Here is a 14,975-nt window from a genome sequence, read left to right as displayed (position 1 = left end):
ATGAAATAGGGGAGCCTGACTGTGGGCCACTGAGGTTCAAAAGTAATTTAGCTAAGCAGATGACCGGGTGCCTAATTAGTTAATTATCCCACCATATCACTAGCCCTCCCATTTGGAAGAAACCCTGTTACCATCCTCATGATCTCTAGGAAATGCACAAGATGCAAAGGATCAGCTGTTCCTTCATGACAGTCCTTTTAGCAAATTAGTGGGGAAAACTGTGCTTAGCAAATATTCATTAGGACTTCATTTTCCATTAATCCAAAAGGAAATGTGGAGAGCCTGTGACTTCAATCACGCTGAGGCCCAGGAATTTTAATGAGCTTTAAATGGGCATCTGTCAGAATCCTGACTTCGCCGTACTTCTCCTGCCAGCCAGGGGGATGAGTAATGGCTAATAAAAGGTGGGAGCATCTAGACGAACTCCTCACCCTAACAGGAAAAGCAAAGTTGTAATTTGTTGTTATGGTGTTATGACACCGTAATTATGCCCTGATGAAGAAAACGAGAGTATTAAAAAACCCTTTCCTTCCCCACACTGTGGCCCAGATGTAAATGGGGGAAAGCTGGCTGAGTCAGGTCACAGGGTTGTAGGCACATGGGCTGGGGGGGAAGGAGGAAACCCTCTATCCCTCTGTCCTCTTACCCTTGCAACAAGAAGCACACACTGTATCCCCTTTTCTCAAACCCCCTGAGCAAAGCAGAGCTGGAGCTACCTGTTGAGGTCAGTGGAGAGCTGGGCAGCACCTGGAAGTACCTTTGAAAATAAGACCACCAAAATACAATCCATGTCTCTTCAAACTACATAGTTTTCAGCTAGTGAACACTGCAAGGGCCTTAAATGTTTTTTTTTTTTTTTCAACAAAACCACTTGGGCACACCTGTTCTCTTTTGACTTTTGCTCAAGTACAGCAAGCTTAAAATAAAAGTTACATTGAAAAGTTTCATTCTAGGCTGTTTGATCAGAGGCAGATTCTCCCTCTTCTGCCCCTAAATACAATTTCAGCAGAACATTTTCTAAGGGTCTCTACCTTAACAAAACTGCATATTCCAACTAAACACTCTCTGGATATTTTTCCAAGTACCCTTTGAAGTCTGTAAGAGTATATGTTACAACACTGAGGCAAAAAAAGGCAATTCCTCTTGTCTAGGAATTGGATATATATCCACCTGTAATTTTTCTTGCTGAACCCTCTAGAATGGTGGACATGGTCAAACTGTCCAGATTTAGGGGAGTCTTCAGGCTGAGTTCAGCTGGGGGATTGAATGTAAAATTCTACAAAACAAATTATCCTGTGTGTTTGTGTGAATCCTTCTGCATGTTATCACAGTCCTCACACAGATACAAGAAGGATAATGAAACTTCTGCATGCAGACACTGAGCGGAGGCAAGGGTTAGTGTGGGTCACCCAAAACTCTACAGAGGAGCAAAGAAAAACTATGAACTGCATTCTTTCTTTCTTTTTGTTCTCATTCCTCCATTTTATCTTTCCATGGAGACATGTGCTTCTGCATTCTTCTGTCTCTAGATTTTATCCTCATGTCTGTCCTGGGAAGGTTAATGAAGTTAGTATAGCCTCTAGGTGACTTTCTGAGTTCCTGGTCTTCTGCTTTGTCCGTTTCTCTGAGAGTCTACAGACTGCTTCCTAGAGGTGACCTCTCACCAGTCATAAACAGGGGGTGTCAAAGTATATCTCCAACATGTGCTTTCTCATATTCTATTTCTCTCCATTCATGGGTCTTCTTTTTCTCTTGATAGGACCAGAGGGCTGTAACCTGTTTATCTACCATCTGCCCCAGGAGTTTGGGGATGCTGAGCTGATGCAGATGTTCCTGCCTTTCGGTAATGTCATCTCCTCGAAAGTGTTTGTGGATCGGGCGACAAACCAAAGTAAATGCTTTGGTGGGTAAAGATAACAAAACAATTAGATTCATCCAGGAAAGGGCTTTCTCTGAATACTTTACCTTTCAAACTGCTTTCTTTCTGCTTAAGCTTTATGATTTCTCTCAATTTACTCCTGTCGATACTTTCCCCTTCCCTCTTTCTCTCCTAATTGTCTCATGCTCAGAGTTGTGTGCGCTGCTTAGAGGCGAAGGTTTGGCATTCACCAGCAGCAGGGTGCTGCAGCTGCTGGTGGTGGGGTGGAAAATATTCCCCCTTGGAAGGGGAGGTGGAGAGGGTACAGAAAAGACTAAAGCACCTGAAGCAAAATGGAGGGGGCTGGGGGAGTAGATGAAATGCTGATGGGGTCAGCAGCAGGAGCATGTGGCAGAATGGGAATTTCTGTACCTAAGGAAAAGGAAAAACATGTCATGGATTTGAGGGGAAGACAGAGCTGTGGGAACAGCTTTCCAGCATCTGCATTAAACTGCAAGGGGACAATGGCTGAACATCAGCTGAAAGCCTGGTCTTCTGTGGGGATGGCTGTTTGGTGGGCCACAGGCAGCCACGCTCTGAGCCTGCTGGACCCGAGACAGCACCACAGCAGATACAGACAGACCAAGGTAACCCTGTGCCTCAGCTGACAGGCCATGCTAAAAGGCTGGGTTTGAAACCTGCACCATGCTCACACAGCTCTGACCTCGCTGCTGGCTCAACACCATCAGTTAGAGCATGGAAGGAGCAAGCCTCAGCTGCCTGCGAGCCACCAGCTAGGGACATCCTCAGCTGCACCCACAAAGGCAGGGCTCAGCCAGCCAATAGCCATGTGGTGATGTGTGCATGGTGTCTCAGTGGAATCCCACTGTTTGCAAAGGTGTTGCTGTGAAGGGTCCCTTCTGGCAGTGTGGCAGCATGGGGACCCTGCCACATTTGATCCCATCCCACCTGGTGGACAGAGGATCTCTCCCATCCCTTTTCCCTCCACTGGAATGTGCAATTTCTGGTTCTCCACCATCCTGCACTCTTTGCAGGCCTTCCCTGAGGAGTGCAACGGGACAAACTGTTGCCTTTCTTTTCCACTACTTGCAGCTGATCTGGACGCTGTTTCTCAGGCAAACTTCCAGAGTTAAGACTTACTGGAGTTCCATTTGATTTTAAAGTCACTCTCAGTCTCCACACTATGCTTCCCTTCCATGCTGCCTGCCCCTTTCCCATCCTGGACAGCCAACCTCCCAAAACTCTTACCTCATCCCTTGCCAGCTACGGTGCATGTCAGACAGTACTTCCAAGGGTTTTGTGACCCTCTTCTATGCACAGATCCTCCTCCCCATTCACAGATGGTCTGAACAGGCCGTTTCCCCCTTTGGCTGGGGAAGCCCTGCCCCCTGATTGAGGGGGGAACCAGTAGTCCTTGGGTTGCCACATTCTCAATCTCTAGAGGAAAAAAGGACAAAGAGTTTGGTGTGACGAGGCAGCTGGGAAATTCAGATGAGGAATTATGAATTAGCGCTATTATCTCCAGAGCCCACCTGCTTTTTAGTGCTTTAACTATATAAAAGCTTGTACAAGATGAGCAGAACAGCACAGCTCTAGACTACTTTGAAAACTAGTACTCCAAGGATACCCATGGGTTAGAAATGGACCTTTGGCAATTAAATTGCCATTCCTTTCTTAAATGTTTAGGGGACTAGTGAGCCTGGTTCTCCACATATTGACAAGTGGGAAAAACAAAGGTAAATGGAGTAATGCAGTGAGAGCCAAGTCTGGTAAGGGATAGTATCTGCTGGACAGGTATTCACCTTATCTCCTCTTAGCTTAAAGGGTCTCTGGCTACAAGGATTAAGGAGGACAGCAACACATACCTAGCTTGTGGGGCAGGGTTGTGGGTCTACCTTTATTGTTCTTTCCAAGGTACTGTGAGTTCTTGACTGATAGCTGAGCAGGAATTGAGGGACCTTAGCAGAAATTTTCCTTCATGTTGAGTCTTACTTGGAGAACCTAAACATCACAAAGTAAACTCCAAAACTAATGGTGGGTTATTCCAGCCTGAAAGCAGGATGGTGACCTTTGGATGTGTAGACTCAAGCATGCAGGTAAGCAAAAGCAAGAATTAGAGATTGCTAGTCAATCTTAGTCACCTTATATTAACTTCTGAGATACAAATGTCCAAGCCCAGTCAGTTTTTGTTCCCACATGTCAAGCCCCAGTTTTCTCTGGCTTTAACTTACTTTCCCATAGACCTGAGTGCCTGCTCTGACTGTTGATCTCAGACAAACATGTTGACTATGCTGCCATGTACACCACCTCCAGAAGGACAGAAATAGCAGAAGTACAGGTAGCTAATTATCACAAGTACGTCACACTGCTCTTCACAACCACCTACCCTGCTGACCTTCAGCTTTAGAGCAATGTAAAAATGTGGAGGGTATTACAGAAAATCAGGGCTTTCATTTGTTTTGCTATGTCCACTGAAGATGATGCTGGTTATAATTTTTTGTTCAGAAAGTCAATTTAAAAAAAAAAAATTTACTTTTTTCCTAAAGGAAAAAAAAAGGGATTTTGTTAACTTAGAAAGTAAGAAAATTTTTTCCTTTTCAGCTTAAATGTTTCCCAAAACTCAACATGTGAAAACATAGCATTTGCATTCTGTTTCAATTTTTTTTTTAACCCAGCTAGAGCTCTCCAACTAGTAGCCTGGGGGAACAATTCTGTCTGGCCCCAGAAAGATATTCCACCATTATATGACCTTTTAAAATGTATCTGCTATGCAGATCCCAAGTAAATTGCTGTAACAGAGTCTAGCCCCAGGTTGTTGAGAAATTGTCAAGAAGTCCTGCTTTAGACAAACTTAGAAATTCTGTGGAGAAAAATGTCACCATGTTTTTTGACATGGGAGTGGAAAATGCTTCATTCACTGCTCTTGTCTCATTGTTGAACTACCTGTAAGCAGCCGGCCCAAAGTGATTAAGTCAGTAGGCCAGCATCTCAAAATAGGACTTTTATTCCTTTCTGTTTGGCCCTAAATTCTCCCTTGCATTTCCAGCACAGAGATATCTCCTTTGGCCACTACTGGCAGCATAGTGTAGGGGCAGCCACGCAAGTGTTAAGAAGAAGGTGAGATGAGCCACAAGCCTTTCTCCTGGTATCTGGAGCCCACAACGCTGCAGAGAACCTTTAGCACCTACACGCACCAAAGAAACCACACTGTGGTCATGAAGCCTTCAGCTTTCCCGACTCAGAGGCTGCTGACTCCTGGCTGACAAGGAGCAGTGAGGAATGCATGGTACAGCAAACATCAGACTCATGTATAAAATGTCAAAGTGCTCAAAATATGTCTATTGTTTTCCATAGCAGGACTGCTCGCTGTAGTGTGTAAGACTGCCTGAGATACAATCCTGACTTCTCACTCAGAAAATTCATTTAAACTGGGAGGTTTCTTTGCCTGAGACTTTCCTTGTGCTGCTCATATCCAGGCTAGATTCAAATCCTTTCTTTTCTCTTACAACATTTCAGACTTCTGAGTTTTATTTTTTCCACTATCCTTATACAGCTGTAATATGTCCAAGTGCAGACCACACTTCTCCTCCCACTCCAACAACATGTCTATCCCCATGACCTGAGTCTCCAACACACCAACTATATCAGCATCTCCTTGGGTTTCTCCTCAGGTGCTGCCTTGTCCACCCTCTTGTATTCAAACTTATTGATTTCACCTCCTCAGGTCTTCTCCATTCTGTCCTTCTCTCTCCTCTCTCACTAGCCCTTCATTCAATGGCCAGCTGATACCCGTAGCCTTTTCCAATGCAATTCTTTTACAGCCAGCACGTTTTTCCTCACTGGCCTGTGCTGTCCATTCTCAGTGAAATAGCAGGGCCACAGCAGGAACCATCATCTCACTCAGGGAAAAATTACACTTAATCAGATGCTCCTTGAAGACAGTGACTCTCATTCTTACAGCAGGATGATCTCGGATGTCTTGCACATAGGCACAGTGTGTCACAGAATTAATGTCAACTTCTGCAGGATCCTGGAGCTCTATCTTCTCTCTGTGCAAGGCAGAGACTGCACTGGGGCTCTCACCTTCCCACTGTATATGTGTAAGTTCTTCTGCATATAGGTACCCTAATGTCAGAGGACATGCAATATATCTCAGTACTGGTTGTAACGGTTCTGATGATAATTCCCCTCTCAGCTATGCAGATAATTTAGATGTGACCAGTCTGTGTAGAAAGCAAAAAGAAAACTTGAGTAAAATGACACTATTAAGGCTGCTGAGGCAAGTAGTCAATGTGAGAAGAGCCATTCTTCATGTTGCCCACACATGGTTATCTCTACCTGTGTTGTAGGGTGATGCTACAACACAGTCCTCATTTCAGGAGCACTCACTGTTGTCGCACGAGACACATTTTAAGAAGGCATTTGAAGATTTTAGTGAAATACAGAGACAGACACTAGGAAAATGTTTTAACAAAGAAAGAGAAAAGGACAGGTTTGGGCAATATTAATTAGGATTATGACATGACAGAAATTAGAAAAATGAGGGCATGGATGGAGAAGCAGAGGCCAAATGATTACCCCAAGGTGTCAAATAAGATGTAGATACATTAAAGCTGGAGGAATTGTTTTACTGGTGCACTTGGAAATTCATTCCTCCAGTCACCTCTTTATGGGAGGAGTGAGCACCTGGATCTGCCAGCTCTTTGCACACTACTGAGCAGTGGAAACTGTCAGGCCAGTTCTGCTCCATGCCTCTCCTTTGTCCCCAGAATGTGTCTCCTTGGCATGTGCCTGTTCCCCACACCTGCTGTATGGCAGCTGCAGTTTATCCCCATGGAACAATGACTCCAGGATGCTGTGAAGAACCTCTCCTATGCCCGCAGAGACACCGAAGTTTCCCTCCACTCAGCTCAATGTGGTCTGACACCCCAGGTGTGAGCAACCACAACTGCTGGATGTTTTTGTCATTTTCTATGCATTCCAGATGGACTTTTTAAAGTGTCCCACATTAAATGTAGCAAGGAGCATTCCAGCTTTGACTATAATCTGAAAGGGCTTCTTAGTAGCGTAGATATATATGGCCTACAGGAAATATCTTCTTTGTTTGTTGTCACAACATGTACATCAAGTTTCATTCCAGATTCCTGCAGGAAGTCCACTCAAAAGTTGCTAGTGGACCACTCCATTTGGAAATGCATCCAGTCTTCTCAAAAGCTGCCAAAAGAGAGAAGATAACACCACTTGATGAGGGTCATAGTAGCTAATTATCTTCACTGTTAAATATTTCTATTCCCTAATAAATTTCTTCTGGCTCGTAGTTTATTAAAAGAAACAGAAGAGCCAAGGAAGAGAATAAAGGTAAGAGAAGAAGTAATGAATGAGGACTGAACACAGGAGGGGGTGAAGTTCAGGAGAAGGGCTGAGGGTTGTGTAAAGCTTGTATCGTGTTATAAAAAACACACTATGGTAGTTCAAGACTGCAGTATGCTGGACTGGGAAATGCAAGGCAGCAGGCAGGTCGTGACAGTCTAAGAGTTTTAACCTGGAAGCTGAAACAGAAAGAAGAAACATCAAGAGACTAGGACATCGGCAAAGCTATACAGGGGCCTGGGACCAGGGGCATTGCAGATCAAGTCCAAAGTGCATTGGCAGCACTCCATAAGACATAGGAGTTGAACAACAGACCCTGAGGTACATCAGAAAAATATTGCTCAGCAACTACTCACAACATGCCTCCAACACACTCTGCCAAATCTGTCAGTTTCTCATTTAATAAAAAATCCCAGGTCTCCTTAAGTTCACCCAGGGAAATGAGGAGGTCCAGGAGTAAGTTAGTATAGGGGTAAGAAATTCCAGTCCTATCTTCCTGCCCCAGCTGCATGATTGTTAGTCAATACAGTTGTGTGCATTGGGTTCCCCCTGTTGTACCAGGAATCCAGTTCCTTTGCACAGGGCTTTAGAAACCATGGATGAGGAGGTTTATCTATCAGGTCAAAGTTTTGTGGGATTTCTTTTCTGATTCTTTCTTTGGTAAGTAGGAAGAATCTCACCAGATAGAGGCATTATTATAAAGCACTTGGGAGACAGCTGGAGCTCTGCTTTCTGCTGTTACCAGTACCAATTAGATTTGATTTTTTTTTGCTTTTTACGTTCAACTTGATTTCAAATTTCCTAAGAAAAATCTCCACCCAAGTCTTTCTCCCCGTAGCCCATGGAATTAGGCTATGTACTTTACTTTGCACAATCTAGTGGCAATACATTTTGTTTCAGGTCCCTAGACAGTATCAAATTGTCATTCCCATAAAGTTACAGTTACAGACCAAAGCTCAGAGCGTCTGATGGAAGAAGCTGCTAATGTGAGTGCCTGAGTTGAGACAACATGAAATGATTTCCCAGATGTGTTAAGTATGCCTGAGCCCTGGGGTATTTTGGTTCAGATCAGCACTAGTTTGTTGTGGTCCTCTCCACTCTGAAGGACCTGGCACAGACAGACAGCCAAGGAGAGATTCATGAAGTGTACAGCTTAGTTGGAAAGTAAGCCAAGGGGAGGAGGACACCATTAGAGGGGTGCTTGGGGCTCACAAAGGAAAGGGGAGGAAGGCACAAAAGTTTATTATTTGCTAGCTAGTCTCTGTTCCAAAGCAGCGAGGCTCTGAGACCTCAGGTCTGCAGAGTAAGGATAGAACTCTTCTCCAGTTGATAAGGAAAGAGTTGTGTGAGTAAGAAAGGGAAGGAACTGTTCATTACCCTCACTGCACAGCACCTCCAGCCATTGCAGTTTGTTGGGGGAGGCTTTAAGGGGAGGAGGAGGAGCAGGAGAAGTATTAGGGCTGTGAGCCACTATTCATTTACAAACTATAATTAATTTGATGTTTAGATTAATTTCTGATGCACTCTCAAAGGTGCACTGAAAGCATTTTTCCTTTATTATAGTGTTGATTGCTTATTGGGGAGATAAATCTAACTGTCAGTTATGCACTGACTTACCAAAACTTTCAGACCAAGCAAGCATGTATGCATAAGGAACAGCTGTTTGCAGCTCTTCAGTTAAAGGGACAGCTCTGTCTTTTCCCAATAACTCACATTAAAGAAAATCTATACATTGCACACAGGGACTTTTGCTTTCTTTTGTAGCTTAACAATATATTAGACAAGAACATGTTAGCAGAATGTCTTCTATTTATCTGTCTGTCCATGTGTCTATCACTATTCTGTCCATCTCTCCACACAAGCGATAGACATAGTCCATCCAGAATATATTTAAAAGTTACAGATATATTTGTACATACCTACTCACATGCACACTTACATAATTATTTTAAATGTTTTTACTCACAGTGCAATTAGTTGGAGGAACTCATTACTGCAGGGTCTTTGCAGCTACTCATTTAATGACCTTCAAAGGGGGACGGCCATTAAGTGACTAATAGAAATGAACAAAGTTAGGAGTTAATGCTAGAAGAAAGGAGAAAAAAACAAAATTATTTTTTTAAGGAGATTAAAACCTTAATGCTCTGGGCTTCAAATCACTCAGTCAGCTTTGGGACCCAGGAAAACAACCTGACTGGGCTCTCAACTGTCTGCACATCGTGCTACCTACTGCCACCTCCTCTAAAATCCCTTTGCCATTAGATAGAGTAGATGATCTCACATCATATATGACTGGTCCTACATGTGGTCCAAGGATATCACAGTTTCAGATGTGAACACTCCTATGTGTAGAAATGCCAGAGGAAGGTCACTAGTGCTACTTCCATTCAGTCTGTAAGTTTATGTTCAGAAGTCAGAAATAACGATCCCTGCAGTGGGCAGACCCATTTCTGAACTCAGGGTGATGTATCTGCAGAGCACAGACTTACCACATCCAGTTCTTGTGACACTGCAGACCCACCACAGCATTTTGCCTGCACACTACATCTGTCTTTATTTTTGTTTTCCCAAGATCTCTCTCATGCAAGGCAAATTCAAACTGTAGAATGGACAAGTCTCTCTCAATCCATCCAACCATCTATCCATCCTCCATATTTCTATCTTCAACTACTTTATATTAATCTGTCTTGTGTCATTCGCTGCACAGGACTGCTCTTCAGCATTTTGAAGACTGTCAGCTAGCTAGTTCCTGAGCAGCTGTTCAATAGATCCTCACAGCTCTGTGCTTGGCCTCAGGCCTTCCTTCCCACACAATATTTAAACCCTGCTATGAATATGAATTTATTATTATTTCTTCATCTGTTTTCCTGAGGCCTTTCCCAGCAGAGCGTTTGAGAGGTTCACAGAGCTAACAGCATTTTCACAGTGCTCACAGTGTCATCATTTCACCAAGGGGATGATGAGGCATAGAAAGATATTCAAAACTGTTTATTAATCTTGGATGCCTAATCTGAGATGTCATGAGCCTGATCAGTCTGTTGGCTGGTTTTCTCAAAGTATTTATCACAATGAAGGGCATGTTATGTTCATGTTCACTTCAGATGCAGATACAGGCAACAGCCTTTCTGCCAGTGAAATCTCAGGTCATGCACTGAGCACCATGAAAAGAGGAACACATTGTAAAGCTTCATCTTCACTGGCAAACTAAAGAGGCCTTGCATGTCAGCTCAAACACCATGTCATAACTATCCATATCTTTTAACATTTGCATACTGTTGGCTTTAGCTTGGTCACGACAATTAACTCTCGGCTGGATGTTGCTTGGGTGTGGCCCAGCAGTGACAAGGGCCAGGGACTATCCCTAGACAACAGTACAGACAAGGCCACCCTTTTTGAGGGGTAAGAGAGTTTAGTCATGTAGATACAAGCCATGATGTGCCAGCTGCATGCAGAGCCTGCCCTATTTTATTTACTAGTAGAAAAATAGCCTAGGAGATCTTATTAAGGCATTTTGTGATATATGTTTTACCCAGCATAACTGGGATGTCATGGCAGAAATAGGGATCAATTCCAGTTCTCCAAGGCAGCATTTGGTTGTACAACTACAAAATCATCCTTTCCCTGCCTTATTTACTGTTTATATTCTAACACTTGCAATAATGAGTCTGATACATTGCCATTTTCCTCACACTGTTATGTTATTTATTCTGTACAGTAATTAAAACAAGGATGCCATGAAAAAGAAAAATACAGAAATGTGTGGTTAGAAGCAATGCCTTAATGCATATACAAAACAATACAGAATTAAAATTTTATAGGTAACATCATTTCTTGCATTTCTAACTCAAGTGCTTCATTTTGCAACCTTATCATCATTTTAATATATTGGTGCATGTGATATCTTCCCTTTTCAAGCAACCAAACAAAAAAATAAAAAAAGGTCCCCAGATGAGAGGAACATCTTCAGAGGTTGTCATCAGGGTAAGAGCTTGCAGATCTTCATAAAAATAGGTATACTTTTCTTAACCATTTCTGGTTTCGTCTATCTCAAGTCCCCAGTCAAATTCAACCTCATCTCCACTCTCCCCAGTCTTGATCTGTAAGATATCACATATGTATAAGTATGTACATTATACATGCATTTTATATATATATTTCTGCAATATCAAATATGTCTGAAAATTATTAAAAACAATGAAGACCCCTGAACAAGTGATTCTAATTTGGGCAACCTGTTCTAATGTTTGCTGGCCTTCAAGGTGAAAAAGCTTTTCCTTATACCCAGTCTGGAACTCCCTTGCTCCAGTTTATGCCCTAGATTCTCATTCTCCCGTCATGCACCACTGTAAAGAGGTTATCTATGTCTTCTTGCTCTCACAGAGCAAGTGCTCCAGCCCTTGTCCATCTTGGTGACCGTATGCTGAACTCACTCCACTTTCTCACTGTCTTTCCTATGTTGGGGGGTAGGAGTGCTCAAAACTAGATGTCCAGGTGTGGTCTAGTAAGTCCTGAGTAGACAAGGGTAATCACATCCCAAATTGACTGTGCTCTTGTTAATAGAGCTCAGGATATTGTTAGCTTTCTTTGCAGGCCAGGGCACATCTCTGATGATATCCTCCGTGCTGTAACCCATGGAAAACCTAGAGACAGTGGGACTATTACCCTCCCACCAGCTGAGCTTCAGTCCCCTTCATATTTAGACAGGCATTTTTATTGTTATAAAAGGGAGGAGGTGCATCTATCATCTAAGAGCAGCTGCTATCTTTGGCTACTTCACAGGCAACAGATTTTCTCTCTTTTTGGCAACATGACCTACAAATCTGATTGTGTTCTGGCCACTTACAGGTGAAATTATGTGATTGTTCTAAACATAGGTCCCTAATTACCCTTTAAAACCCTTCTTTAGAAGGGTTTCCAGAAATTGTAATGTATTTACCCTGCTCATTGTGCATCACCTGACATGGCTGAACAGGCTCCAGAAGGATTATTGTGTTATCGAGCTTTTAAAAATCCTTATGAGGGAAGAATTTTTCCTTCCTGATTTTAAGAGTTTTCAAGAACCACATTTCATGGGGTGACTCATATTTTTGCCCCACCCTTGTCCAAATTATCAAGAACCATCCTGCTTTTTTCAGGTCTTCAGTTTTTCTAATCACAAGCACTTTCATAAATATGCTTCCCAGCAATGTTTCTACTCTCCTTATTTCATTAATTAAAAAACAATGATATTTTCCTATCTCTCACCCAAGGGTGGATTGAGTTTAGATGGATCATTGGGCAGGAGCCCCAGAGGTCAGAATTAGGTCAGGCTTTAGGTAATCTATGATATGATTCAGATCTCACAGACTGAATGTAACTCTTCCGGGGGACTGCAGAAGGCTCTTCACAGAGATCGCCAGGATTCAGGACTTTTGAAGACCACTAATGATGAATGCTCTGCTGGTAGACCCAGAGGAATTTATCAGCAGCTATACTGTAATATGAAGGTCTTTCATTTCTATTGATGTTGATACACAAGAGGTCAGCTGATAATCTCCCTGTCCATTGTGGGTAGTTGAAAATGCAGAGGTTTTACACTGACACTGAAAGGACCACAGATGTACAACTTGCTGAATCTGGAACAGTACGTTATCTTCCAGCTTAAAATGTACTTGTATATCTGTTTTCTTTCTCCTCTTGGCACCCAGCATAGTTTAGTGTGAGGCCACAACCTCCTGGTCTAGATAGTAAGAGATTTTCTCTTTTTCTTCCCAAATGAATCACTGCATATGAGGAGTTTTTTCCTGTCGATTTCACTTTTAGTTTTGTTAGCTGGTGTTCACACAGTGGCTTCCTTAGAGACCAAAGTATTGGATTGAAAAGCATGGCCAAAAACTATTCATCACTATCTCTGGCTTCTGAACAGAAACTCCCAGACTGTCCCAGAAGAGAAGTTTCAAGTCTTACTATATCTATTGGGTTGCTCCTACCTACCCATAATGAGGTACCAGGTGTTCAACGACAACAAGAGGAGAGATGGTTAGTTGTCCTTCTAAGTAATGGTCAGCAGGAGCAAGGTGGGGAGATTCTGCACCTTGTTACACCAAGAATGGTTGTATTCCAAAGACTACCTGGCACATGAGAGAATTGATAAAAAATAGTTACCAGTCACTAGTACAATTCACAGTGCACCTTCTGATTGGTTTTCCCTTTTTGAGTTTGTTTTTTTTTTCTTGATTAGGCCAGGAAGGAATCTACTTCCCTGCTATGAAACATTATTGAAAAGAGGGTCACTTTTTATCACGCTTGTCTTTTAGAAATCAAGAAGGACCACTGGTGATTTCAGTAGCTGCACAGTTCGTACATGGCTTCTTTATCAAGAACCCACAAATTGAGTGGGATCCAAGAGAGAACCTGGGAGCAAAGAAATTAAGAATAAGATAATCAATGGATTGTGACATGGCTGGTGGGAGCTGCAGTAGTTATTTTCATTTTGTTTATATCATACAACTCCAACAAAACAAATGTAAAAATAACCTTCATCTTGATTCAGCACCATTCTCAGTGCATCCTTAACTGAGCACCTACTTATATTCCATACATAACTTGTCTAAAACCTACACTAAGCTCATTCTTTGCTTCCATTTTTACACTGGCAGAAGAACTTGCCTCCTTAAAAGTTCATCTGCTTTTTCCAACCATGTACTTTCTGCATAATTTCCCCCTTATATTGGCACATCATGACATCAAACATTTACAAGGAAGGCTCAGAAAGTAAGTGAAGAAGAGTTCCTTCCATTTCTGAAAGCAATTAGGAAAATTCTGCAGTCCTAATTAGCATTAAAAAACACCCAACAAACACTATTCACTTACCTATGGGTCATTCCTCACTAGTTAGTTGGTTCCTTGTGAGGAAGATCATCATCATCATCTGGGTTGGAACATTATGCTTCTTCTAGAAGAACCACAATGCTCCTTGTTCACAGCAGACACATATGTATACTGGTCCCATATTCAATTAATGGAGTCACCAACAAAGAATAGCTGAAGTCTGAATCCTTCACTTCATCCATCCATTCATTGGATGACTTCAACTCCTACTTAGCAGAATAGGTAGAATCACAGTCCACAGCATCAAATAGTTGCTCATCCTTTAGATGAGCTCTGTTTACAGGAAAAAGGGAAGTTTTCAGTGTTAGCTCCATTCTTAGGATGAGAAATCTGTTGTGGTTTTTGATAAAGATTTTTATTTCTCTTTCTCTTTTTAGAAAAAGTTGGTCCTGATCAGGTGCCCTGATTCCAGATGTATGTATGAGTCAAAACCCTAGCTCTGACCATGCCGCAATTTAAACTGTCCAAATCCTAGTCAAATCTTGATTCTTACCTTTGTGCTCTAAATGTCACTGAAGATAGTAATTCCTGTAGGGGAAAAAAAAAAACAAAACAAAAACAAAACCCCCCAAGAAAACCAAAACAAACCAACCACCGCAGACTGTGAAAGAGAAAACTCATAGGAAGAAAAGCACTTCTTGGTTTGAACCACCATATTTGGGGTCAGCATCTACAGTCCTCAACCTTCCTCAGAGAAGATACTGCTTCTTTGAGGCACTATCTGGAAAGGATCCAACTGACAATGAACAATAACAGGGACCTCTTCTCTGAGCATTCCAGCTCACACTGTCTCAATGTATAGAAGTAGTTTCATGCATAGTAAGACGGGAAGGTGACATAAGGAAGATGCTTGTAT

The 14,975-nt window shown here is 42.4% G+C and overlaps 1 protein-coding gene across 8 annotated transcripts in view; it reads left to right on the top strand.

Annotated features, from left to right (window-relative positions):
* CELF4 (CUGBP Elav-like family member 4) overlaps positions 1-14,975 on the top strand; it is a 718,579-nt gene that overhangs the window by 668,884 nt on the left and 34,720 nt on the right. For 4 of the 8 annotated variants that reach the window (XM_075078980.1, XM_075078978.1, XM_075078979.1 and 1 more), the window contains exon 11: positions 1,760-1,843. In XM_075078980.1, coding sequence (XP_074935081.1) covers positions 1,760-1,843 — 84 coding nt within the window. Of the gene's footprint in view, positions 1-1,759; positions 1,904-14,975 lie in introns of all 8 variants that reach the window. The other 4 variants (XM_075078975.1, XM_075078974.1, XM_075078973.1 and 1 more) reach the window with 1 other exon arrangement.

The sequence above is a fragment of the Phalacrocorax aristotelis genome, chromosome Z, assembly GCF_949628215.1.
Source record: "Phalacrocorax aristotelis chromosome Z, bGulAri2.1, whole genome shotgun sequence".
Lineage (NCBI taxonomy): Eukaryota > Metazoa > Chordata > Aves > Suliformes > Phalacrocoracidae > Phalacrocorax > Phalacrocorax aristotelis.
The sequence above is the reverse complement of the archived record's forward strand: the minus strand, read 5'-3'. Positions and strand labels throughout refer to the sequence as shown.